The following is a 24,687-nucleotide window of genomic DNA, read 5'->3' as shown; positions in this document are numbered from 1 at the left end:
TTATATTTAGCAATTCAGCAAAATCGCTACTGGGTCTTATTTTCAGGGGATGTCTTATTTTTGGGGAAACTGGGTAGGTATATTTATCTGAAGACACCAAATTATGAAGCTGAGGTGGGGGCTTCCAACAAAAAGCCCTTCATTGGTGTTACAAATAAATATGTCTTTGAGAGTAATGGGACCAAGAGAAGGGCCTCTCCTGAAGACTTAAGATTCCAAGTAGGATCATATGAGAAAATGCATTTGTTACCATGGATGTTTTGGGTACTCCAATAAAGCATATATACATGTACCAGTTACACATCCCCTTAAGATCCTGTCTTCATTGAAATCAGTGCAAAATTCACTGAAATGAAATGTATTCCAAATGTATTCTATGCTCATCTAATAATTTTACCTTGTAGTCACGGACACTTGTCATTGCAAAGTTTGGAGGAAAAGCTGGGAATAAGAAAACAGCTGAAATAAAGTACCCATGAGAAAAAAAATCCCAGAGATCTTCGTTAAAATTTATCTGGGGAAGAAATCAGAAAAACATACTTTAAAGTTGCTTGGTAAGATAGTTTATAGACATTGAGATAACTATAATTAATATGTGTGCTAGGACCAGAGAAAAGACTGAGCATAATATGTAAAGATGACGGTTGGGTAATTTGACTCTTGTGGAATGGAAAGCTCTACACCCCGGGCCGGGCTGTGGCGCAGGCTGGTGAGCAGCCTGCTGCAATATATCACTCTGACCATGAGGTCATGAGTTCGAGGCCAGCTCGTGGCGGGGTGAGCACCTGTCAATTAAAAAAATAAAAAAGAGCCCCTGCTCGTTGCTGACCTAGCAACCCGAAAGATAGTTGCATCTATCAAGTAGGAAATAAGGTACCACTTATAAAGTGGGGAGGCAAATTTAACTAATTTACGACCTTGGAATGAGGAAGTGCCATCACAGTGGATGATGAAGCAGCTGCTCCCCCCTGTGGCCAGAATCGAACAACCCCTCAGGAGAAGGTTAAATTGTCTCTGTGTCTGTCTCTGTTCTATGTGTATATGGGCATTGAATGTTTGCCCTATATGTATATAATGTGATCCGCCCTGAGTCCCCTTCGGGGTGAGAAGGGTGGAATATAAATACTGCAAATAAATAAATAAATAAATAAATAAATAAATAAATAAATAATAATAAATAAATAATAAACTGACATGGAGGGTACCAGCTTCAGGCCAGTTGATGGAACTGAATGGAGGGAAATTTCCTGGTACTCTCTATAACCAATCAGTAGTCATTTGGGTCAGGGGCAGAGCTGCTACCCAGCTGTATCAAGCTGGCATTACACTGCCTAGTCAATATATAAACAAGTTATAAACAATATATAAACAGCTCCCTCCCTCTTGACATTCTGAAAACAGCTTAAAACCTAGGTATGCAAGCAGACACTTGATGAATATTGCAATATGTAAGCAGCTATAGGAAACCATGGGATTGATGCAATGTTTTGACTCTCACTTCTTCAAGACAGATGATATCAAGTTTTCGCTTGCTTAAGAAGTGGTAGATTTGCCTACTTTTTTCTGGTGTAGACATACCTTTTGTATTCCAGGATAATATTTTTAAGCCTGCCATTGATGCAATGTTTCAAAGGCCTTAATGTTAAATGTTTTAATGTTTTATGGTATGTCTGATTATATAGTTTTAATTAGCTCATTTCTGGTCATACGTATTGATTTTAGAGTTGTAATGCTTTTTTATATGGCTGTGAGGCACTGAAACTTTGCCATTCACTATGTTGTTAAACCGATTTGAGTCCCCCTTGGGGTTGAGAAAAGCGGTATATAAATGAAATAAATAAATAAGTTGCTGGAAGTTTTATTGTGTTTCTTTTTTGACTCTGCTAATTAAGAGTAAATTTTTGATTTTTCTTCCATTTTCCTGGCTTGTTTTCTTTTGCTCATTGTGGATACAACAAAGGGCTGGATAAGTCTGGACAGGACTACACGCAGTTTTGTTTTTCAACAAACCCGTAACACTACCAACTAGGCTAATATCACTGTTCATTCAAAAAGAGAATGGTTTTAAAATGCAGTCATTATCAACTTTCAAATTATGTGTTTTGATGGAGTCTTCAAGTAGAGATCCTACTAGTTGCATTAGAAAAGGCAGGAAAACTCTTCGTGATAAGGAGCAACAAAGGAAGAGAATCCGGGAAATACTTATGGAGCCCTCTGATGATGATACCTTTGAGGGTTTTGAAGGGGATTGTGGGACTGGGAGTCAGGAGGATGGGATGTCAGACTCTGGGAGTGAGGTGATGGATTGGACTAAGGTTCAGGAGATCCGGGAGATTCTTGAGGAGCCCACAAGCAGTGGTACATTTGAGGGATGGCACAGAGAAGATACAGATGGATCCTGGGGAGTTATGGGTTTGGATAGAAGGTGGTCTGGCTGGAGAGATCGTAGAAGGGCTGCAGCTGGAGGTGGGGCAATCGGTGACTCCAGCTCTGATGAGGATTTGCAGCAACCAGCTGTGGATGGGGCATTGGCTGGCTCAAGTTCAGAGGAGGACTTGTAGATAAAAGTAAGTTTGTTGCTAATGTAACTTTGCAATCGGCAAGGTGTTTTGTTGGGCACTTTTCGGGATCTCTGTTTCAGAAGACGTGTTTGGAAGACTACTTCGGGACGTAAGTGTTAACCCGGTTTTTAGTGGCAACAGGGGCTGGCATTGTGTGGGTTTGCGCTGGATTGTCTTGTGTTGGTTTTATGCATTAGCTGCTGGCTTGCCTCCGTCGCTTTGGCTCTTTTTGTTTACCTTGGATTGGAATTCAGTGACTGTGACTTCTTCCTGATGACCTGGACTGGAATTCGGTGACTGTGACTTCTCTCTGATGACTTGGACTGGAACTCAACGCCTGTGACTTCTCCCTAACGACGCGGACCGGGCGTGGCAGCTGTGACTTCTCCTTTACAACATGGTTTTGCTTTAGCAACATTTTGGGGCATTGTGTAGCCGTTGGTCACTGTGGGTTACTGCTAGTAGCTTTCATGTGTTTGTTTAGCTCCAACCAGCAGGTGGAGTGAGTTTCCAGCCTTTTCAACTAAGTTTGTTTTAATCTGGATTATTTTCCAGGATAATCCAGATTATACCCCAAGTTTGGGTCTTTTGAGTTCTTTTTGGACATTGTTACCTCACACTGAAGAGAAAGTGTTTTGAGCCTCCTTTTGGTTGTTTCTTAGGCTCTTTTGTGTTGTTTTTGCAATCAACTGAGTTGTTTATATTGGCTGGCGTCTGACTTGTAACATTATGAATATTGTTTGGAATGCTGATCTTCTTTGTACTCTAAACCTTCCTCAATGTTCATATACATTGTTTAACAATATAGTAGTCTCTCGATTATCCAACCTCCGCTTATCCAACGTTCTGTATTATCTAATGCAGTCTGCCTCCCACCCGGATCCACAGCTGTTTCTCTAGGCAACAATGTGCAATAGGCCAACACACCCAACAACAACACAAGTTCAGCCACACTCCCAAACAAGTGGCAGACTTGTTGTAAAACATGATGCTTTGGTACAAAACTTACTGTTAAAAGTGGATGACTGAACAATCGAATACGGGCAGCAGAATTTGACATTTGCAGAAAAGCATTGCTGATTATGTTGACAAGAACAGGATAGCAATTGATTACTTCCATGTGACACATAATTGTGAACCTGTATTTCTGAAGCAAAACAAGACATTAAAATCAAAACTTAAATGTGTCAGTACAGGCAGTGCTACAAAAGCAAGAGTCAATAACTAAAACAATAACAAAACTGCAGTGATTAGCTAAACATTTAATTAAGTTAATGATACAGCGTCCTTTGGTTTTGTGTACTTTTGTTACTGAGGGATGCCATTGGCACAGTCCTTGTCTAACTACCTTTGGAATCAAGCATTCCACAGGAAATTCTTTTATTATAGGTCTTCTAAAAAAGGAACCATATTCAACTAAGCAAGTGTTGCACTTAATGAGACATACCTCCCAAGAGTGAAATTGAGGATTGCCAATTGTGCTTTTAATTTTGCAGCCCTAGATTTGGGAATCTTCTATTACAAACCGTATCTTCTGTCTTTCTGAAAGTAAGATTGCGAATTTGGCTCCAGACTATCTGTTGCAAGGCTAGAGTGAATATTCCAAATGCCAAGAAACAATAATAAATTATATTTCTATAAAAGATTAATGTCAAGAAAAGCTTAAATAAACCAACATAGATAAGATGTGACATTTGGAAACTTGCACGTACTACACATAGAACATAGGAGTAGGCTCATGTACACCCACATCTGTTTTGACAGCCGCAGAATCCTTTTCTTTTGTTTGCTTGCTTTGTCCAAACACAGAGCATCAAGTTCTAGCGAGTGTAATTTTCTCTTAAACCAAGACACCCAGCTCTTAAAATGTTCTTTAAACAACAGCCTGGAAATGGACTCCCAGACACCTTTGGTTTTATTTTAGATTGCGACGCAGTCTAAAGTCAGAAGACTGGATAAATGGCCTTTAGACTTTTCAAGTTTTGCTACCCTGTTGTTCAAGAGACACAATCAGAATTAGCCCTCCATATTTGGCATCCATGGATTCAATCATCAGGTCTTGAAAATACGACACCCCACCCCCTCCGCAAATTGGGAAATAAATTTTTAAAAGCAAAATTTCATTTAGCCATTTTATATAAAGGATAACATTTTGCCATACCGTTGTATGTAATGGGACTTTTATGAATATTAATCCCCATGACAGGTCTCATTTCAGTGACAATCACTATATCTGATGCACTTTATTCTGTTCCATTAGTTGGAAATAATTCCGTCGTTTATCCCATCCCAAGTCTCCTACTAAATGCAGCACTTTTCTCATCTACCTCACCCATTGGGTTTACAATATACACTCCTTGCACTTTGGCCCAGTTCGTTCTCGTTAACTCTTGTTCTGGTTTTTAAATTATGTTTAACTATATTCTTGTCATTAATTAATTTTATTATGTTACTGTGTATAATTGTGTTTTTACCTTGATGTATTTTTATCTGCTGATGAGGTGAATTATGTATGTATTTTATTTCGTTTTATTGTAATTATCCGGGCTTGGCCCCATGTTAGTTGCCCCGAGTCCCTTTGGGGAGATGGAGGTGGAGTATAAAAATAAAGTTGTTGTTGTTATTATTATTATTATTATTGGGGGTCATCCAGTACATATTTTCTTCCAATACAAGTACAATAATTAAAAGTTACCTGGTCTTTCATGGCTACTTTTATCGCTCCATTGTGTACTAACTGGTCACTGATATTACTTCCAGAGACTACATCCAGCAGGATATTCTGTTTCTTCACTGCATGGATAAAACGGTCAATGTTTTCACCTGTGCCAAAGTAAAATGGGTTGGGAGAATGACTATGGAATATGACAAAACAACGCAAAATTCAATATTTAAATCATATTATGTGCATAAGGGAGCCCCTGGTGGCGCAGTGGTTTAAACTACTGAGCTGTTGAACTTGTTGACTGCAAGGTCAGCGGTTTGAATCCGGGAGCAGAGTGAGCTCCTGATGTTAGCCCCAGCTTCTGCCAACCTAGCAGTTCGAAAACATGCAAATGTGAGTAGATCAATAGGTACCGCTCCAGCGGGAAGGTAACAGTTCTCCATACAGTCATGCCAGCCACATGACCTTGGAGGTGTCTACAGACAACGCTGGCTCTTTGGCTTAGAAATGGAGATGAGCACTGTAACGAAGTGTGTTTTTTTATTTACAGATGCCATGTTTAACTGTGTTTTAAAAAGGGTTAATATTTCAGTTACTAAGCACTCAGAGTTGGTTGCCATGGAGAAGGGGGCGGAGCCAACTGGGTTAGCTGAAGAGAGAGCAGATTTTGGAGGGAAACTCAGTCAGTCAGTCTGTGGTCAGTAAACCACAGGGAAGGTTAGTTTTTAGAGTATGTGCCTGAGAAGGTGCCTTTAAGACTGATTCTCAGTTGAGAGGATCAGGGTGGCTCAAAGGTTGAAATTTGAGTCAATTCTAAAATAAGTTTGGTGACTTATTTTAGGTAGTCTGGGCTCTGTTGAAGCTCAGGGAAGGCTGATCCTGAGTTAGGGGATCAGGGATAAAATAAGTTTGGTGACTTATTTTAAGGTAGTCTGTTAGTGGAGAAGGAACTGATGTTTTAAGAAGTTTGGAACACCTCAACATAGCTTTGCAACCATTATCTAAGTGCCTTTAAAGAAGTGACTGTAATCATCAAGCTTGTGCCTAAATAAATGTTATTGTTCCTTCAAACATCTTAGTCTCTGTCATATATACACACATTAAGAATAAACAACAAGAAGAAAGAAAAACAAAAGTCTCCTCTCTAGGTAGCTAGTGGCTACGTATTCCTATAGTGGTGGCAAGAGTTGATAATCCCCTTAACATCTGGTGGCCGCATCATAAACATTTTTACCTCAGGTGGCAGTGTTTAAACAAGACACCTTTAATAACTGGTGGCAGCGGATATACAGTAGAGTCTCACTTATCCAAGCCTCGCTTATCCAAGTTTCTGGATTATCCAAGCCATTTTTGTAGTCAATCTTTTCAATATATCGTGATATTTTGGTGCTAAATTCGTAAATACAGTAATTACAACATAACATTACTGTGTATTGAACTGCTTTTTCTGTCAAATTTGTTGTAAAACATGATGTTTTGGTGCTTAATTTGTAAAATCATAACCTAATTTGATGTTTAATAGGCTTTTCCTTAATCCCTCCTTATTATCCAAGATATTCGCTTATCCAAGCTTCTGCCGGCCCGTTTAGCTTGGATAAGTGAGACTCTACTGTAGTTATAAATATTAATTAATTAATTAATTAAAAACAACCTCCGCAATCGGTGTCAGCGGTGGGATTTAAAAAACGATTTCTCCTCCTGCCTGACATCTTTACAATTGGTGGCAGCGGTGGGATAAAAAGATTCCCCCCTGCCTGAGTTCTTTACAAGCACCAACCCCCAGAGTCGGACACAATTAGACTTAATGTCAGGGGAAAACCTTTACCTTTATCTATGTGCAAAAAACATTTCAGGATGTAATAGTACTACAATGACTGCGCTTCTGAAGTCATGAAGAAGGAGAGCCTCAAGAAGGAGGATATCACACCAAACAAGAGGAAGTGTGTCCTTCCTTAGAAGAGGTCCATTTAGCAGAAAATACACTGATAATCCTCCTACATTAGAGGTACACATCCTGGACGTGAATGGAGAATTCAAATAGTGGGGAAACAACCTCAGCAAGGTTTATGATCGTCATGTGGAGAGAATCATGTGCTTGCCAGCTGGAAGAAAGGCTGGAGATGTCACATGTTATAGATATCCTAATACACAGTGCTGGAATAAAGTCTGTGATTGCAGTGCATGATGGCAACATTGATATACAGTAGAGTCTCACTTATCCAACATTTGCTTATCCAATGTTCTGGATTATCCAACGCATTTTTGTAGTCAATGTTTTCAATACATTGTGATATTTTGGTGCTAAATTAGTAAGTACAGTAATTACTACGTAACATTACTGCCTATTGAAGTACTTTTTCTGTCGAATTTGTTGTATAATATGATGTTTTGGTGCTTAAATTGTAAAATCATAACACAATTTGATGTTTAATAGGCTTCTCCTTAATCTCTCCTTATTATCCAACATATTCGCTTATCCAATGTTCTGCTGGCCCGTTTATGTTGGATAAGTGAGACTCTACTGTACATGTGTAATGTCGTGGGAGACTCAAAGCAAGGACCTACAAGGCAGAATTTCCTGCAATGCTGTCTGTTCCATACACAGGGCCAGTTAGAAAGCAAAATATGTAAAGTCTCAATGCGTAGATGAAGGAACAGTGTTAAGATGGATGAGTTAGAACTACCAACCATGATGCAGCATCCTTATCACTCCAGCATGCTCTACTCTCCTTTGTAAAAATACCATTTCCACCTTCTGTGCCTTTACCTGTATCATTAAGGATCAGAAGTCCCGAGATTCCTGTAAAAAACTGCTTTCCTGGCTCAAAATAAAGTCCAGAATGAAGCTCTGTTTTATGATGGGTAGACCAAATACTAAGAGCAATGTGCTGAATGATCAATGGAGCTAGTATAATTCCAAGAAGAAGTAATCTGTAACAAAGTAGAGACAGAAATTAAGTGCAGGAACCTTCAACCACCCAAAAGATGGAGAAATCAAATCTGTTTCGTCTGATCTTTCCAGATAATGAATAGAACTGAATGCTCTTTTGATTCTTCAAACTACAAGAAAGGAGATTCCACCTGAACATTAGGAAGAACTTCCTCACTGTGAGAGCTGTTCAGCAGTGGAACTCTCTGCCCCGGAATGTGGTGGAAGCTCCTTCTTTGGAGGCTTTTAAAGAGAGGTTGGATGGCCATCTGTTGGGGGTGTGTGCTTTGAATGCGGTTTTCCTACTTCTTGGCAGGGGTTTGGACTGGATGGACCACAAGGTCTCTTCCAACTCTATTATTCTTTCAGTGTCCCAGTTTTTCCTCTCCTCCTTTCAACTTTTCCTTCCATCTCTGGATTGTTTCTACTTCTACAAATTGAGTTCAACAAGTAGGAGGAGAGAGAAAGGGATTTTGGCCTTCCCAGTACTATCAACAAAAGCAAACGGCTACAGCCCATCTTAGCTTTGCAACAGAACTATCTGTGCTATGTGACACTGAATTATTCCTTAAGTAACAAAAAAAATAAACACATATTGTAAAAACGATGGGGAGCGCTCTGCCAATAAAGAAATGTTTTCATTGTGGAGATCCTAGCTGAATTAAAACATCCCTGGTAATGTTCAGTAGATAGTCTCTCAGTTTCACTTTTTCACAAATACACAGATTGCCCATCACCTCTAGGTAAAGGTTTTTCCCTGACACTAAGTCCAGTCGTGTCCGACTCTGGGGGTTGGTGCTCATCTCCATCTCTAAGCTAAAGAGCCGGTGTTGTCCATAGACACCTCCAAGGTCATATGACCGGCATGAGTGCACGGAGTGCCATTACTTTCCCGCTGGAGAGGTACTTATTGATCTACTCACATTGGCATGTTTTCGAACTGCTAGGTTGGCAGAAGCTGGGGCTAACAGCGGGCGCTCACTCCGCTCCCCAGATTCGAACCTGTGACTTTTCGTCCGCAAGTTCAGCAGCTTTAACACACTGCGCCACTGGGGCCCCATCACCTCTAGTATCCCCTAAAAAGGGTGTCTATTGTAGAAAAGCTTTCTGGATTTGAAAATATTTGTTCTCCTCCCTTCGGTTCTAATTTTTAATTCTTTCTGAGATTGGCAACATATTTATATTTTAAAGTTTAGTTTTACTGGTTTTCTTCTCTCTAACTCTTCTTCTTTTGTTTACTAATAATGTGGGCACGTCCACATGGATGTGCACATCCACATACCACTGCTTCACAGTGACATAGAAAGGAAACAATAAGTCATAAAGGTCCAATGTTGGATGACAATTTGTTGTTTGCTTACTTTGAAAGAGGTCAATACAGGCAATCTCTGAGTTATAAACATCTGACTTACAAATGACTCATGGTTAGGAACAGGGATGAGACAACAGGAAGTTAAGAAAAATCAACCCCTCGGAAGGGAAATTCACTCCTGAAAGAGTTATCATAGGAAAGGCTTCATTGGCTTCAAAACAAGCCAATTTTTTTTTCAAAATCCAATTCTCACAGGGACAGAAAGTAAGATGAAATCTTCTGAACACAGGCACTGTTCGCAAGACAAACGCCTATGTTATCCTACTGCTGAAGTTACACTTTAAAAATATACCTATTCCGACTTACAAATGAATTCAGCTTCAGAATAAACCTACAGAACCTATCTTTGTGTTGTCGAAGACTTTCATGGATAGAATGCCCAGGTTTTGTAAGTAACTGATATGTTATTATGTTGTTTTAGGCTGGTGTATGTTGTTTTATACTATATTGTTATACTGTTTTTAATTTCATGGATTGTTTTAACTTATGTCGATGTTGGGCTCGTGCTCATGCGAGTCCCTTTGGGGAGATGGAGGCGGGATACAAAAATAAAGTTATATTATTATTTTATTATGACACAGCAAACAAATAGATATGCTGGATTTCGTATCACAAAATCACAAGTCGAACACTTCCCAAGTGTCTAGGACTGTGTGATGTATTTTCGGATGATGCGCGCAGATCCCAGTAGGGTGGCCTTTTTGCAGTTGGCAGATCATAATTTTGTCAATGTCTATTGTTTCCAAATGCCAAATCTTTTGGCACAACACCATTATTATTATTATTATTATTATTATTATTATTATTATTATTATTATTGTAGTCTGAGACATTATAAAAAGATGGATTTCTGTGAGTTTTTCGGGATGAATGGCCATGTTCTAGCAGCATTATCTCCTGACGTTTCGCTTGCATCTGTGGCTGGCATCTTCAGAATTTCTGTTAGCAGTGAAGCAAATAGAATGTACAGTAGAGTCTCACTTATCCAACACTCATTTATCCAATGTTCTGGATTATCCAACACATTTTGTAGTCAATGTTTTCAATATATCGTGATATTTTGGAGCTAAATTCGTAAATACAATAATTACAACATAACATTCCTGTGTATTGAACTACCTTTTCTGTCTAATTTGTTGTATAACATGATGTTTTGGTGCTTAATTTGTAAAATCATAACCTAATTTGATGTGTAACAGGCTTTTCCTTAATCCCTCCTTATTATCCAACATATTTGCTTATCCAACTTCCTGCCAGCCCGTTTATGTTGGATAAGTGAGACTCTACTCTGTGTGTGTGTGTGTGTGTGGACATATATATATACATATAGTGCTTGCGTAATGTCCTGGGTGTCGGTTTAAAGCAAGTGTGAATGTTGCAGTAGGCAAGCTTAAATTAGCATTTGAGTAGCTATGAAGTTTGCAAAGTCAATCAGTGAAGGTATCTGCATAGAGGTAGCATGACATTTGTTGCCTGGAGGCATCCCCTGTTTCAGAGGTGTTAACTGGCCTTGATTGCTTGTTGTCTGGAGTTCTCCTGTTTCTGAGTGGTGTTCATCATTTACTGTCTTGATTCTGGTGTTTTTTTAAATACTGTTAGCCAGATTTTATTCATTTGCATGGTTTCCTCCTTTCTGTTGAAATTATCCACGTGCTTGTGGATTTCCATGGCTTCTCTGTTTAGTCTGACATGGTGGTTGTGAGTCATAGAATCATAGAATCATAGAATAGTAGAGTTGGAAGAGACCTCAAGGGCCATCTAGTCCAACCCCCCGCTAAGAAGCAGGAAATTGCATTCAAAGCACCCCCGACAGATGGCCATCCAGCCTCTGCTTAAAAGCCTCCAAAGAAGGAGCCTCCACCACGGCCCGGGGGAGAGAGTTCCACTGCCGAACAGCCCTCACAGTGAGGAAGTTCTTCCTGATGTTCAGGTGGAATCTCCTTTCCTGTAGTTTGAAGCCATTGTTCCGTGTCCTAGTCTGCAGGGCAGCAGAAAATAAGCTTGCTCCCTCCTCCCTATGACTTCCCCTCACATATTTGTACATGGCTATCATGTCTCCATGAGTGGTCCAGCATTTCTGTGTTCTCAAATAATTTGCTGTGTCCAGGTTGGTTTATATGTGCTCTGCAATAGCTGACTTCTCTAGTTGAATTAGTCTAGTGCCGTTCATGTTTCATGAAAATATATTTTAAAGGAGAAGATTTGGTACTCACAGTGCTGCCCAGACTTTGCTCTCACGCTTGAGGTTCAAAAAGTGCATTCTTGCTATGCCGCAAACTTGCCGTCTCCAGAGTGCCATGCCTCTAAGTGTTGCCTTTCCTGTGTCTGAGAGCAATGGCTTTTCTTGTTCCATTTGACCCAGTTTTCCCCCTTCCACTTGCTCACCACGATGAACTCCATAATCTAAGATAAAAAGTCAAAATACTCATAATTCATAATCAGTCTAAGAAGAGCCTCCATGCTTACTTATATGCAGCTTGAGTAGCCCTTATCTGGAATTCCGAAATCCAAAATGCCCCAGAATCCAAGTGTTATTGCTATTGTAAATTATACCTTTGCTTTCTGAGTACTGAATACAGTATTCCCTCACTACTTCGCGGTTCTCTTTTTTTGCGGATTCGCTGTTTTCCGGTTTTTCAATAAACTCTAAAAGACTATTATAAATCATAAAAATGTACAATTTACAGCCTAAGGAAGGAGAAGCCGAAGGGAGAGAAAAGGAGCCCAAGTGCCAACAGGAGGAGAAGGAGGCGATTTATCAACACATGATTGTTTGATAAAGACTTAAAATAGTGTATAACTACTAAAATAATGTATAAATATAAAAATAAATATAGTGCCCCTACTTTGCGGATTTTCACTTATTGCGAGTAGTCCTAGAACGTAACCCCGCCGATAAGTGGGGGAACACTGTATATACAAACATGGTTTCATTCACAAAATCATTAAAAATATTACACAAAACCTTCAGATTAGTTATATCTATATCTATATCCATAATAAAAGTGAAAACCCGTATGTGGCACAGATGTCACAGACAGCCTCTGGCCTTCATAAACAGGTTATTGTTCCCAGTGCTAAGCAGCCACCAAGTCACTCCTTTCCACTGACATTACGGTTACAGCAAGCTCCATGAACATGTAGCCCAACCCCTGCCAATGTCCTTCCCAAACACTACTGCCCACCACCCAAGGAATGCTTTTATTTGGGGACCATTATATCCTAGATTTTGCATTTTCCTCCACCACAGGCAGGCATCCCAGGGTTCTCCATTGGTGTGAAATTTGCATGACCCCACCTACTGCCCTTCCCTTTCAAATCTGTCTGCAAAACAAACACAGCAGAACTGAGTTGCAACTAAACTTACTGGAGGAGTTTGAGGGTTTGACTGCACATAGTGGAAGTTGTAGTTCACCCTGCATCAAGTCAGAGCACTGTGACTCCTACTGGGGAATTTAGAGGAGTTGTAGTTCACCTACACCCAGAACGCTATGAACCCAAACAATGATGGGTCTGGACCAAACTTGCCATGCATACCCGATATGCCCAGATTTAAATAATGGTGGGTTTGAGGATAATTGGCCTGGACATTTGGGAGTAATAGGTACTGGAATTCATAATTCACCTGCAATTGAACCCCACCAATGATGGACCAGGACCACACTTGGCACACAGAACCCCCGTAACCATAACCAATAGAACATATTGGACTACTTTGGGGAAAAGAGTTATAGTTTACCTGCATCCAGAGAAACAGTGACCCCCACTGACAATGGACCGGGACCAAACTTCACACAGAGAAGTCTCAAGATCAACTGAACATACTGCAGGGTTTGTGGGAATAGGCCTTGATTTTGTGAGTTGTAGTTCACCTGTATCCAAAGAGCACTGAACCCAGATGACGGATCTGGACCAAACTTGCCACACAGACTCAACATAGCCTACTGTGGATACTGATAGATGTTTTGGGATAATTGCCCCAGGAATCTGGGAGTTATAGGAGTTCACCCCCACCCAGAGAACACTGCAGCCAGGCGATGACCAGCCATTGACAGATCTGGACCACATTTGGTACACAGACCCAAAATGGTCAACTTTGAATACTGGCAGGGTTTGGGCAGGATTGACCCACGATTCCAAAAACTGTCATTCACCCACTCCAAACTGAGAATACATAACATTCAAAGACATATAATGCCCTTCTCAAATGACCCTGGCACCGCCGGGTCACTAAGCTAGTATCAAATATAAATGAATTTTGCATTTAAACTTGGATCCCATCTCCAAGTTAGCTCCTTATATATGCATATGCAAATACAGGTGTTCTAAAAAAATTTAAAATCCAAAATAAAAATTACTCCTGGTCCCAAGCATGAGACTCAATCTGAATTGACCTTTCCCCTTTCATACCAAATTCTGTCCTCCTTCCTGTCTTCACTCCTGCAATAATCTAACCTCTCACTAAAATATTATCCCAAATCCCTTTCCTAGATGAGAAAAGAAGGGAAAAGTGAGTTGTGATAGTTCAAGGTAGTGTGTTCTCCATGTGTGTGTTCCCAAACGCACATATGTGCAAACATAGCAGAAAATAATGATAAAAGGTACATTATTCAAAACAATAATTACCATCATCAATTATTTCATTTCCTTCCAGCTTTAGAAAGACATCTTCCATAGTTGTCATAGTGACCCCATAATGAACAATTCCCAGGTTTGTCTGCTGATCTATGTCACAGAATAGACCTATATCACGGGGGAACAAAATAACACACATAATTATTTGCATTTCTAAGGTTTTGACATGCGTATAACAGCTCCCTTGATTACAATTTAAGAAAAGCAATGTTTAAGGCAAAGCTTGCCTTGTACTTATATGTATTTTCTCCAAGTGCTAACTAAACAAATATATTTATTCATTTGTAACCCCACCTTTCATTCTAAAATTGTAACTCAAGGTCACTAACAGTAAAGTAGGTGGGCTGGGCTGGATGGTGATCCAACCTAAGTTCACTAAGTAGAAAGACCCATAATCTCGGAGAAGTCATTAAGAAAACTTTGAACCACTGTTTCATAGGGTAAAAACTTAGCATCCTAGTAGAACAAAGATAACAGTAATATCTTAATAGCCAAAGCTGAATTTTCTCCACAGTTGTAGATAAAACGCACATGGATCAATGCAGCTGCTGGACTGTTAACTAAGGAAAGCCCTGAGACCCCAGGCCAAAAATATGCCCCTGGAAATGTTTATGTGTCCTTCTAGATCCTATGGTGTGATTCTTTGGTATGTTTCCAGCCCAAGTATAGCCAAGTATAGATGCTTTTATTAATTATATATATATCAGTTTTATCTATTGTGTTCTAAGTGATATATTGCCATTTTGTATTGTATAGGTCATGGCACTACTGTGTGTCATTTTGTAAGCTGCCCTGAGTACTTATGGGAGATGGAGGCGGGTTATAAATAAAGGCTTATTATATTATTATTGGGGCCCCTGGTGGTACAGTGTGTTAAAGTGCTGAGCTGCTGAACCTGTGGACTGAAAGGTCCCAGGTTCAAATCCCGGGAGCGGAATAAGCGCCCGCGGTTAGCCCCAGCTCCTGCCAACCTAGCAGTTTGAAAACATGCAAATGTGAGTAGATCAATAGGTACCGCTCCAGTGGGAAGTTAGCGGCGCTCCATGCAGTCATGCCGGCCACATGACCTTGGAGGTGTCTATGGACAATGCCGGCTCTTCGGCTTAGAAATGGAGATGAGCACCAACCCCCAGAGTTGGTCATGACTGGACTTAATGTCAGGGGAAACCTTTACCTATACCTATATTATTATTATTATTATTAAAACAAAGGGTTCACTATTATCCATTGTTTCAGGTATCCATCAGTGTGGAGGTGAACTGGAACATATTCCCCGAGGACCATACTGTATTACTTTTATTGATTCTATTCAACCATTTAGAGAACTAGACAAGCTCTCTTGCAAGGGTCTTGAAACTTTTTAAGCAGAGGGCCAGTTCACAGTCCCTTAGACCAGGGATTCTCAAACATTTTCAGCCATGGGGACCTTTTTGAAGCAAAAGTTTCTCGTGGAGCCCCAAGAAATGTTTATATATTATATATTTATTTATTATAGTTGATGACCAGCAACAGAAAATGTACAAGCATCAGAATAGAATAGAAACATATACATTTAGATACAGTAGAGTCTCACTTATCCAAGCTAAACGGGGCCAGCAGAAGCTTGGATAAGCGAATATCTTGGATAATAAGGAGGGATTAAGGAAAAGCCTATTAAACATCAAATTAGGTTATGATTTTACAAATGAAGCACCAAAACATCATGTTATGCAACAAATTTGACAGAAAAAGTAGTTCAATACGCAGTAATGTTATGTTGTAATTACTGTATTTACGTATTTAGCACCAAAATATCATGATATATTGAAAACATTGACTACAAAAATGGCTTGGATTATCCAGAGGCTTGGATAAGCGAGGTTTGGATAAGTGAGACTCTACTGTATTAAGAAACACTGTAAAAAACAGGGTTAAAGCACAGTATTGAATATGATAGTTAAAACGGTATTAAACATTTATATGCTAAAATGACAAAGGTAAATGCTGAAGTAAATATGAAAACCTTCTAAAACTGTAACATCTTGCGCAGACAGGGCCGGCCCCACCATAAAGGCCATTGACGCCACCGCCTCGGGCGCAGGTCCCGGGGGGCGCCGTCAGGCTGGGAGGGAGGCGGGGCACCGCTCTGACGGTGCCCCGCCGCCCGACCAGTGTGCCCTGGCCTTGTGGCTCCCTCTTTCGCCGCCCGGGGAGGGGAGGAGGGATCGCCTCCTTCCCTCCCCGGGCGGCGAAGCCTGCTTCTTTCGCCGCCCGGGGAGGGGAGGAGGCGATCCCCCCTCCCCTCCCCGGGCGGCGAAGCCTGGTTCTTTCGCCGCCCGGGGAGGGGAGGAGGCGATCCCCCCTCCCCTCCCCGGGCGGCGAAGCCTGGTTCTTTCGCCGCCCGGGGAGGGGAGGAGGCGATCCCCCCTCCCCTCCCCGGGCGGCGAAGCCTCCCTCTTTCCAACCCTGGCCGCGCCTCCCACGCTGCGTGGGAGGCGGGGCCAGGGCGAATAGCATGGGAGGCGGGGCCAACCCTGGCCCCGCCTTCCACCCAGCGTGCCCTGGCCCCGCCTCCCACGCAGCGCGGGAGGCGGGGCCAGGGCACGCTGGTTGGGAGGCGGGGCCAGGGCGCAGGAGGCGGGGCCGGCGGGGGGCGCTTTTCAGCGCCCCCGCTTAATATTTAAATTTATCTCCGACCGGCCCTGTGCGCAGACAAGCTATTGCTGCTGCACCAAAGCTAGCAACTTTGGCAGTAATTTTGAGGTCTTGGTCCGCCAAAAGATAATCAACATAAAATCTTACAGATCTCCCTGGTAAACTTTCTAAAATTGGATTTATAAAATGTTTACGAAGGTCTCGGTAAAAAGAGCAGTACAACAAGGCATGCTCCACAGTTTCCACTGCCTCAGCCTCACAGGGACATAGGCATTCATTGAATGGTACTTTGTTATATCTTCTCTCAAGTACAGCAGAAAGGAGTACATTGAACTTAGCCAAAGAGAAGGCCTTCCTATGTTTTGGAATAATAAGGTTATCTAAGTACTTTGCAGGAAGAAGTGTCCTCCTATTGTCTTTAATGACTGGAAAAACAGAAGCTGCATTTAGGTAGTTTTGCAGCTCTGTGTCCCAGATACGCTGTTGTATGTTTTCTTTGGCTTTTGTGTAGCCCATAGTTAGGAGGGTGTTTGGTGAGAATCCCAGATTTAGGATTTTCTCATCAACTAACTTTTTTTTTTCAGGGAGCCCCTGGTGGCACAGTGTGTTAAAGCGCTGAGCTGCTGAACTTGCAGACCGAAAGGTTGCAGGTTCGAATCCGGGGAGTGGAGTGAGAACCCGCTGTTAGCTCCAGCTTCTGCCAACCTAGCAATTCGAAAACATGCAAATATGAGTAGATCAATAGGTACCGCTCCGGCGGGAAGGTAATGGTGCTCCATGCAGTCATGCCAGCCACATGACCTTGGAGGTGTCTACGGACAACGCTGGCTCTTCGGCTTAGAAATGGAGATGAGCACCAACCTCCAGAGTCGGACACGACTGGACTTAACGTCCGGGGAAACCTTTACCTTTACCTACTAACTTTTTCCATCTTGAATGAAATAGATCACTAAGAGTCAATGGGGCCAAACCTTTAGACATGAGCATCAGTTTTAACCAAAAGTTTAGTTTATATATCCAGATCTGAGATTCCACAGAGATCTGACCCATCTCAAGTAGCAAGATTACATTAGGCACACAGCTTGGGATACTAAGGATGCTTCTTAAAATTTTTGCCTGGATGGCTTCTAAAGCCTTGACACTTTTGAATGCACACAGTTGTGCTCCATATAACATTTGTGGCAAGATCTTAGCATATATATTATATCATGCAGTAGGAAAAGCACAATCAAAGCATCCCAACAGATGGCTGCCCAGCCTGTCAATAGCACACCTGGCAGAATTCCCTGTGTTTACAAAAAAAAAGCCACCAGAAATATCCTGGCTGGGTTTATTGAGAGTTCAGTATAGTAAATACACTTGTCAGTCTCTCACACATTTATCACCTCCAATGAAAATAGCAAGAGAGGCGGGGGGGGGGGGGGGAGGAAACAGAGACAAAAAAGTACATAAGATTGTTCCAGAGCTGAGGAGGGTTTGGAAGAGGTCCCGCATGGGAAGGTTCTTCGATTTGACTTGATTTTTTCTTATGCAATAATATTCTCCTCTTCCTTAGGAGGAACATGAAATAAATTTGAAAGAAGCTAAAAAAGCGATTTGAAATAATAGCACTGAAATTTATGATCACTTATTTCTACTGATAATTACCTGGAAATCTATCCACGTGTTCTAGAGGCAGTGTATAACTCAGCTCATTTTCACGCTGTTCTGATAATCTAGCATCAGAAATGTGTTGCTTGACCAGGGATGTAGTCCTCTCGGGATCACACATTTCATTTATATGCATCCTGTTCATATTAAAAAGGCATTGAGTCAACACAACAAGGCCCATGACTTGTATTCAGAATTCAGAATGTTGTTGGAGTAAAATAGCCAAAATTTGGTTCCAATTCACAATTATTTTGCTAGCACAACAGAAGCATTTCCAATTTGCCTTCCATTGCTTTCCAATTTGTATGCAATTGTGAGAAGAAGGAGACATACATAAAGATATGTTGTGACTTTATCACACACATTTGCACCCCTTTGAGAAACAAATGATATGAAGCAGGGAAATGTATAACACAAGTGGTACATGTTTCATTATTTTGTAATCCAAGGGTGAATGGATTCAGGATACATAACTTTTTCTTCATCAGTTGCATGCTAACAATTTATTCCCATTTAATTATATTTTAATTCACTGATTCACTGGGTTCCACTTATTTGTAGTCATTTTCCCTCTTGCTTTTCTGATATCGTCATAGTTTTGTTCCCAATTGTGAATGATTGGCTTGAGGAAATGGAAAGGAAGGATATAATTCTCTAATAAACAACTGCATGTTAAGTAAATAAGCAATAGCACATCATAGATAGAAAATAAATGCTACTCTAGCGAAACAGGTAAAAAGAGAAAATTGCTGACTGAAAAAGTACCTCAAATGATAGCCAATTCCCCATTTTTTCTTCAAAAACAAAGATGAACCAACACAGGTCAATTTGCCATATGAAATGAAAGCTTTCCGGTCTAAGGAGAAATAATAAATGTTGAAAACACACACACACACACACTTTTTAGCAATGTCATTCAGTAGCAAGAAACTAGTTTTGCAACCTGACAATAATCACAATTAAATATCTGAAGGAAGGAATACCAGTTAGGCATTTAGGGGCCGTGCTAGCACAGCGGGTTAAATTGCTAGTTGCTGCAAATCTGTCGACCAGAAGGTTGGCAGTTCAAAGCCATGAGTTGGGGTGAGCTCCCGACTGTCAGCCCTAGCTTCTGCTAACCTAGCAGTTCGAAAGCATGCAATGTGAGTAGATCAATAGGTACTGCCTAGGCGGGAAGGTATAAGGGCGCCCTGTGCAGATATGCAAAACATGCAAGCAACAGATTAGAGATATCTCTACAGATAATAGGCTCCTTGGCATGGAAAAATGGAAGAAGAGCACCTCCCTATGGCTGGAATTCAGCATTGCCTCCAGACCCTGGAGATGAAAAAAGGGGGAAGATCTGTGTCTGTGTATTGTATGTCGTTGTGTAAAAGGTACTGAATATTTATCCCATATGTGTCCCTCTGGGGAGATAGAGCGGAATATAAATAAAGTGTATTATTGACACAACGACGTTGTATGACACAGCAAACAAGATAGATATGCTGGATTTCATATCACAAAATCACAAGTCGAACACTTCCCAAGTGTCTAGGACTGTGTGATGTATTTTCGGATGATGCTACAGATCCCAGTAGGGTGGCCTTTTGCAGTTGGCAGATAGTAATTTTGTCAATGTCTATTGTTTCCAAATGCCGGCTGAGATCTTTTGGCACGGCACCCAGTGTGCAGATCACCACCGGGACCACCTGCACTGGTTTCTGCCAGAGTCTTTGAAGTTCAATCTTGAAGTCCTGATAGCGGCTGAGTTTTTCCTGTTCTTTTTTGTCAATGCGATTGTCACTATCATTAACATTGTTATTATTATTATTAGAGGATGATGAATTAATAAGCTGTCTCTAAATATAAATGGCATTAAATGAGAAAATCTACTCACTGGCAAGAATATCCGCTTCCTCCATGAACTGAGTTGTGAACAGAATAATTCGATCTGCTTTGCGTTCATTCAAGATTGACCACACCTGGTGTCTAGAATAGGGATCCAGTCCTGCAGTTGGCTCATCTAAAAGCATGACCTGCCAATAGCAAAGTAATTTTTACTCAGTCATATCAAGAAATTACCTACCAGTTAGCCCTTGGCAATGACATTATTTTGTCATTATGATGAACCAACATCACTGCATAATTCTGTGGTTTTTAAAAATTCATATATACATAGAGTCTCACTTATCCAAGCTAAACGGGCCAGTAGAAGCTTGGATAAGCGAATATCTTGGATAATAAGGAGGGATTAAGGAAAAGCCTATTAAACATCAAATTAGGTTATGATTTTACAAATTAAGCGCCAAAACATCATGTTATACAACAAATTTGACAGAAAAAGTAGTTCAATACACAGTAATGTTATGTTGTAATTACTGTATTTACAAAATATCATGATACATTGAAAACATTGACTACAAAAATGGCTTGGATAATCCAGAAGCTTGGATAAGCGAGGCTTGGATAAGTGAGACTCTACTGTGTGTGTGTGTGTGTGTGTGTGAGAGAGAGAGAGAGAGAGAGAGAGTGTGTGTGTGTGTGTGTATGTGTGTGTGTGTGTATGTGTGTGTGTGTGTGTGTGTGTGTGTGTGTGTATATATATATATATATATATATATATAGTGCGTTTTAACTTAAAGTCATTTTTATTAGTCTAATTTTGACATCCAAGAATATTTTGAGAAAAGTTTTATAGAAGACAGTGGGATCTTCAAAGAAGAGGAACTAATGTCCAATTTTTTCACTTTTCTGGATGAAAAGAACTCATAATATGTATATGTCAAAATATGCAGTAACACAGACCGGAACCCATGTCTTGCCACACAGCAAAGAGATTCATGCAGATGGTCAAAATTCTTCTATACTATACTATACTATACTATACTATACTATACTATACTATACTATACTATACTCCATCTTGGGACTAGTTTGGCACTGTGATTAGATAGGTAGGTCTGGAACTGGTTTGAGGCCAGGTGAGTAATAAGTTACATTAACTATGGAACCTAGTTTCAAATAGTTATATAATTTTTTTTTGTTTTCCATTTCCCAGAGAGATGCACATCCATGCTTTGGAGGCTGGGGTGAAAAACAAGGGAGAGAGAGAATTAGGAGTGAAGCTCTATTACCCTGATGCTGCCCAGCCATGCCCTTGGGATGTTTTTCGGCATCCCACATTCTGGAGTTTATAATGCACTTCAATAGAGAGGGGTCTACTATATGTTCAGCATCTTGGGGAACAGAGTTCTTGTATCTGGGATACACTAGCATCTGCTTTCTGGTGACCTTTTTAAATGCATAATGATGGTGTGCATTTTGTGACATGGATTCGAGTCTGTTTTGAACTGCATTATATGCTCAGTGTAGAAGGGTCCAAAGATTGCAGTCAGGAAAGGAAGTGTACTTGAGCAACATGTAGCACAGTCCATTTACCTGTGGCTCTCCTAAAAATGTGATCGCAAGGGATAATTTTCGTTTTTGTCCACCACTTAAATGGCTAGCTTGAACATTTTGAATGCCAGTGATATCCAAGAGGGTCATCAGTGTTTGGATCTGAAAAGCACATAAATACAATGGTCTGTTCCAAGGATGTTGGATCTTTTGGATTTCACTCTATCTTCCTTTAAGCACTTGAGTTGGTAGAAAGCTAAAAGTTCTGTATTTCCATAGAGCAGTGGTTCCAAATCTTTTTTTGACCAAGGACCATTTGACCAAGGACCAGTTTGACAAGGGACCACTCTCCAACATTATTTATTTATTTTATTTATTTACAGCATTTATATTCCGCCCTTCTCACCCCGAAGGGGACTCAGGGCGGATCACATTGCACACAAAACGGCAAACATTCAGTGCCATAACATAGAACAGAGACAGAGACAAGACGCAGGCACGGGCTGGCCTCGAACTCATGACCTCTTGGTCAGAGTGATTTGTTGCAGCTGGCTTGCTATCCAGCCTGTGCCACAGCCCGGCCTTTAGTATCAAAAGGGTTATGAATCCGTTTTTAGTCAACTTTAGATTCGGTTTGGGACGCTGATTCAGAAAATTGCATTGGATAGACCACATCAGATTTGGTTTCTGATACAGAACATATGGCATTCAGTAGTCGCCATCTGCTCGCCCAAAGAAAACCATATTTAATAATCTAGAGCTGATGTGGTCTATCCAATACAATTTTCTGAATCAGCATCCTAAATAACCCCAGGAAGAGGCCTAAAAACGAAGACACCAAAATGCCCCTACTTCCAGGCGCCACATGGAACAGCTCCACTCAGGGGGAAGCAGGAGGAGGAGAAGCAGCAGTCAGGAGGCTTGTTGTCATGCCTTTCATGGGCAGTCAGCTCTCCCCTCCCAACATCCTCATTTCATCAGCACAATAAGACCAGTTACTCTCATTGCAATGGTAGAGTAATGGTGAGGCCATGGACCATATTTTAGTTTTTGGGGACCACTGGTGATCCATGGACCACAGGTTGGGAACCACTGCCATAGAGGTTTGGATCTCATCTCAGTTAGATGTTATGCAGCCTTTCATTTTTGAGAAACAAATCTTCCAGACTAATTCCTGTTCCCAGAACAGATAGTATTTGTTTAATTGGGTTTTTAGGAAACTTTAGATAACTTATATTCTCAGGAAAGGGCAGAGATAAAAAAAGGCAGACAGGCAGAAGTTTGATATCAGTCTATATGATTCTGTGCAGTTTTGTCATCCATTTATATCCATATTTATTCAATAGCAAATTTAACTGTGATCAATGAGTTTCATTTCAATATACCCATATGGAAAATACAAGCAGAACATAAATGTAACCTTCCCACTCTTTTAGGTAGGAAATTGGGAAAGGCTAGGGGCCTGCATTAATGTTGCTATTTGATCATTTCCTTTTCCCAGGTTACAGATTAAAGCCTTGTGACTTGAAGGTTGGGTTACTGACCTGAAGGCTGCCAGGTTCGAATCCCACCTGGGGAGAGCGCGGATGAGCTCCCTCTATCAGCTCCAGCTCCATGAGGGAACACGAGAGAAGCCTCCCACAATGATGGTAAAAACATCTGGGCGTCCCCTGGGCAACGTCCTTGCAGACGGCCAATTATCTCACACCAGAAGCAACTCGGGTTGCTCCTGACATGAGGGAAAAAAAGTAATTGAAAATATATTGAAACTCCACAAGATACAAAAGCTAAAAGGAAATAAAATAACATCCAGACTAAAACATGTATAATTAAAACACATGCACACCACCAGCACATTATACTAGTGCTATGAGCCTTAGCTAGTTAACCATCAAATTTCTAAATAAAAGAAGTCTTATTTGCAAAAAAGAAAGCAGAGAGAATCTCCCTCTCCTATGGCCCTATCAGAATCCTGGACCTGAACTATATGAGACTTTATAGGTCAAAACCAGCAATTTGAATTGTGCCCAGAAAAGGACTAGTACAAGGAAGCTTTATGTTCCCCGTGGCCAACCAGAGTTTCTGGATACTCTTCATGGGCAACTCCATGCAAACTATATCTGAATGAATACCACCAAACCAAACACACCATGCACACATACACACACAAAGGTCAGCATTTAGAGGTGAGGGCTGTGCCTATCACAAAATCTTGTTACAAAGAAAATACAAGCAACCTCTCAATAGCACTATACCTACCTCCTTTTCTATATCATTGGATGGAACCCCTTTTATTTTAGCAAAAGTCTTTAGGTTTTCCTTCACTGTTAAAAATTCAAACTGAATGTTGAATTGGGGACACACAGCACTTATATTTCTAATTTCTTCCATATCTGCCCTTTCTGATATATCGTAGCCAAATATGGTTGCAGAGCCTGTGTACAGAAACAGAGAGAACAATATGGTAGGTTCTGAAATTATGTGGAGAAGGAGCTATTTAATTCTCGATAATGTTAAACTATTGAGAATGTTGTTAGTAGAGTCTCGCTTATCCAACATAAATGGGCCAGCAGAACGTTGGATAAGCAAATATGTTAGCTAATAAGGAGGGATCAAGGAAAAGCCTATTAAACGTCAAATTATGTTATGATTTTACAAATTAAGCACTAACATCATGTTTTACAAAAAATCAACAGAAAAAAGCAGTTCAATACATAGTAACATTATACAGTGTTCCCTCACTACTTTGCGGTTCACTTTTCATGGATTTGTTGTTTTGCGGTTTTTCAATAAACTCTAAAAGACTATTATAAATCTTAAAAAATTACAATTTACAGCCTAAGGAAGGGAGGAGGGAGAAGCC

At 40.7% G+C, this 24,687-nt stretch overlaps 1 protein-coding gene across 5 annotated transcripts in view; it reads right to left on the bottom strand.

Moving 5' to 3' along the window:
- Positions 1-24,687, bottom strand: part of LOC100564947 (ATP-binding cassette sub-family A member 10) — a 114,533-nt gene that overhangs the window by 39,055 nt on the left and 50,791 nt on the right. For all 5 annotated transcript variants that reach the window (XR_010003106.1, XM_062971169.1, XM_008121999.3 and 2 more), the window contains 11 exons: positions 24,084-24,259; positions 21,867-21,986; positions 20,326-20,464; positions 19,212-19,302; positions 18,444-18,583; positions 14,154-14,270; positions 11,741-11,930; positions 7,994-8,157; positions 5,257-5,384; positions 3,571-3,708; positions 398-514 (listed from right to left, as the gene is read on the bottom strand). Coding sequence is in view for 4 of the 5 variants with exons in the window: in XM_062971169.1 (XP_062827239.1) it covers positions 398-514; positions 3,571-3,708; positions 5,257-5,384; positions 7,994-8,157; positions 11,741-11,930; positions 14,154-14,270; positions 18,444-18,583; positions 19,212-19,302; positions 20,326-20,464; positions 21,867-21,986; positions 24,084-24,259 (1,520 nt within the window). In the remaining variant the exon portion in view is untranslated. The remainder of the gene's footprint in view (positions 1-397; positions 515-3,570; positions 3,709-5,256; positions 5,385-7,993; positions 8,158-11,740; positions 11,931-14,153; positions 14,271-18,443; positions 18,584-19,211; positions 19,303-20,325; positions 20,465-21,866; positions 21,987-24,083; positions 24,260-24,687) is intronic.

The sequence above is a fragment of the Anolis carolinensis genome, chromosome 2 (genome assembly GCF_035594765.1).
Source record: "Anolis carolinensis isolate JA03-04 chromosome 2, rAnoCar3.1.pri, whole genome shotgun sequence".
In the NCBI taxonomy this organism is placed as follows: Eukaryota; Metazoa; Chordata; class Lepidosauria; order Squamata; family Dactyloidae; genus Anolis; species Anolis carolinensis.
This window is presented reverse-complemented; position numbering and strand designations above follow the sequence as displayed.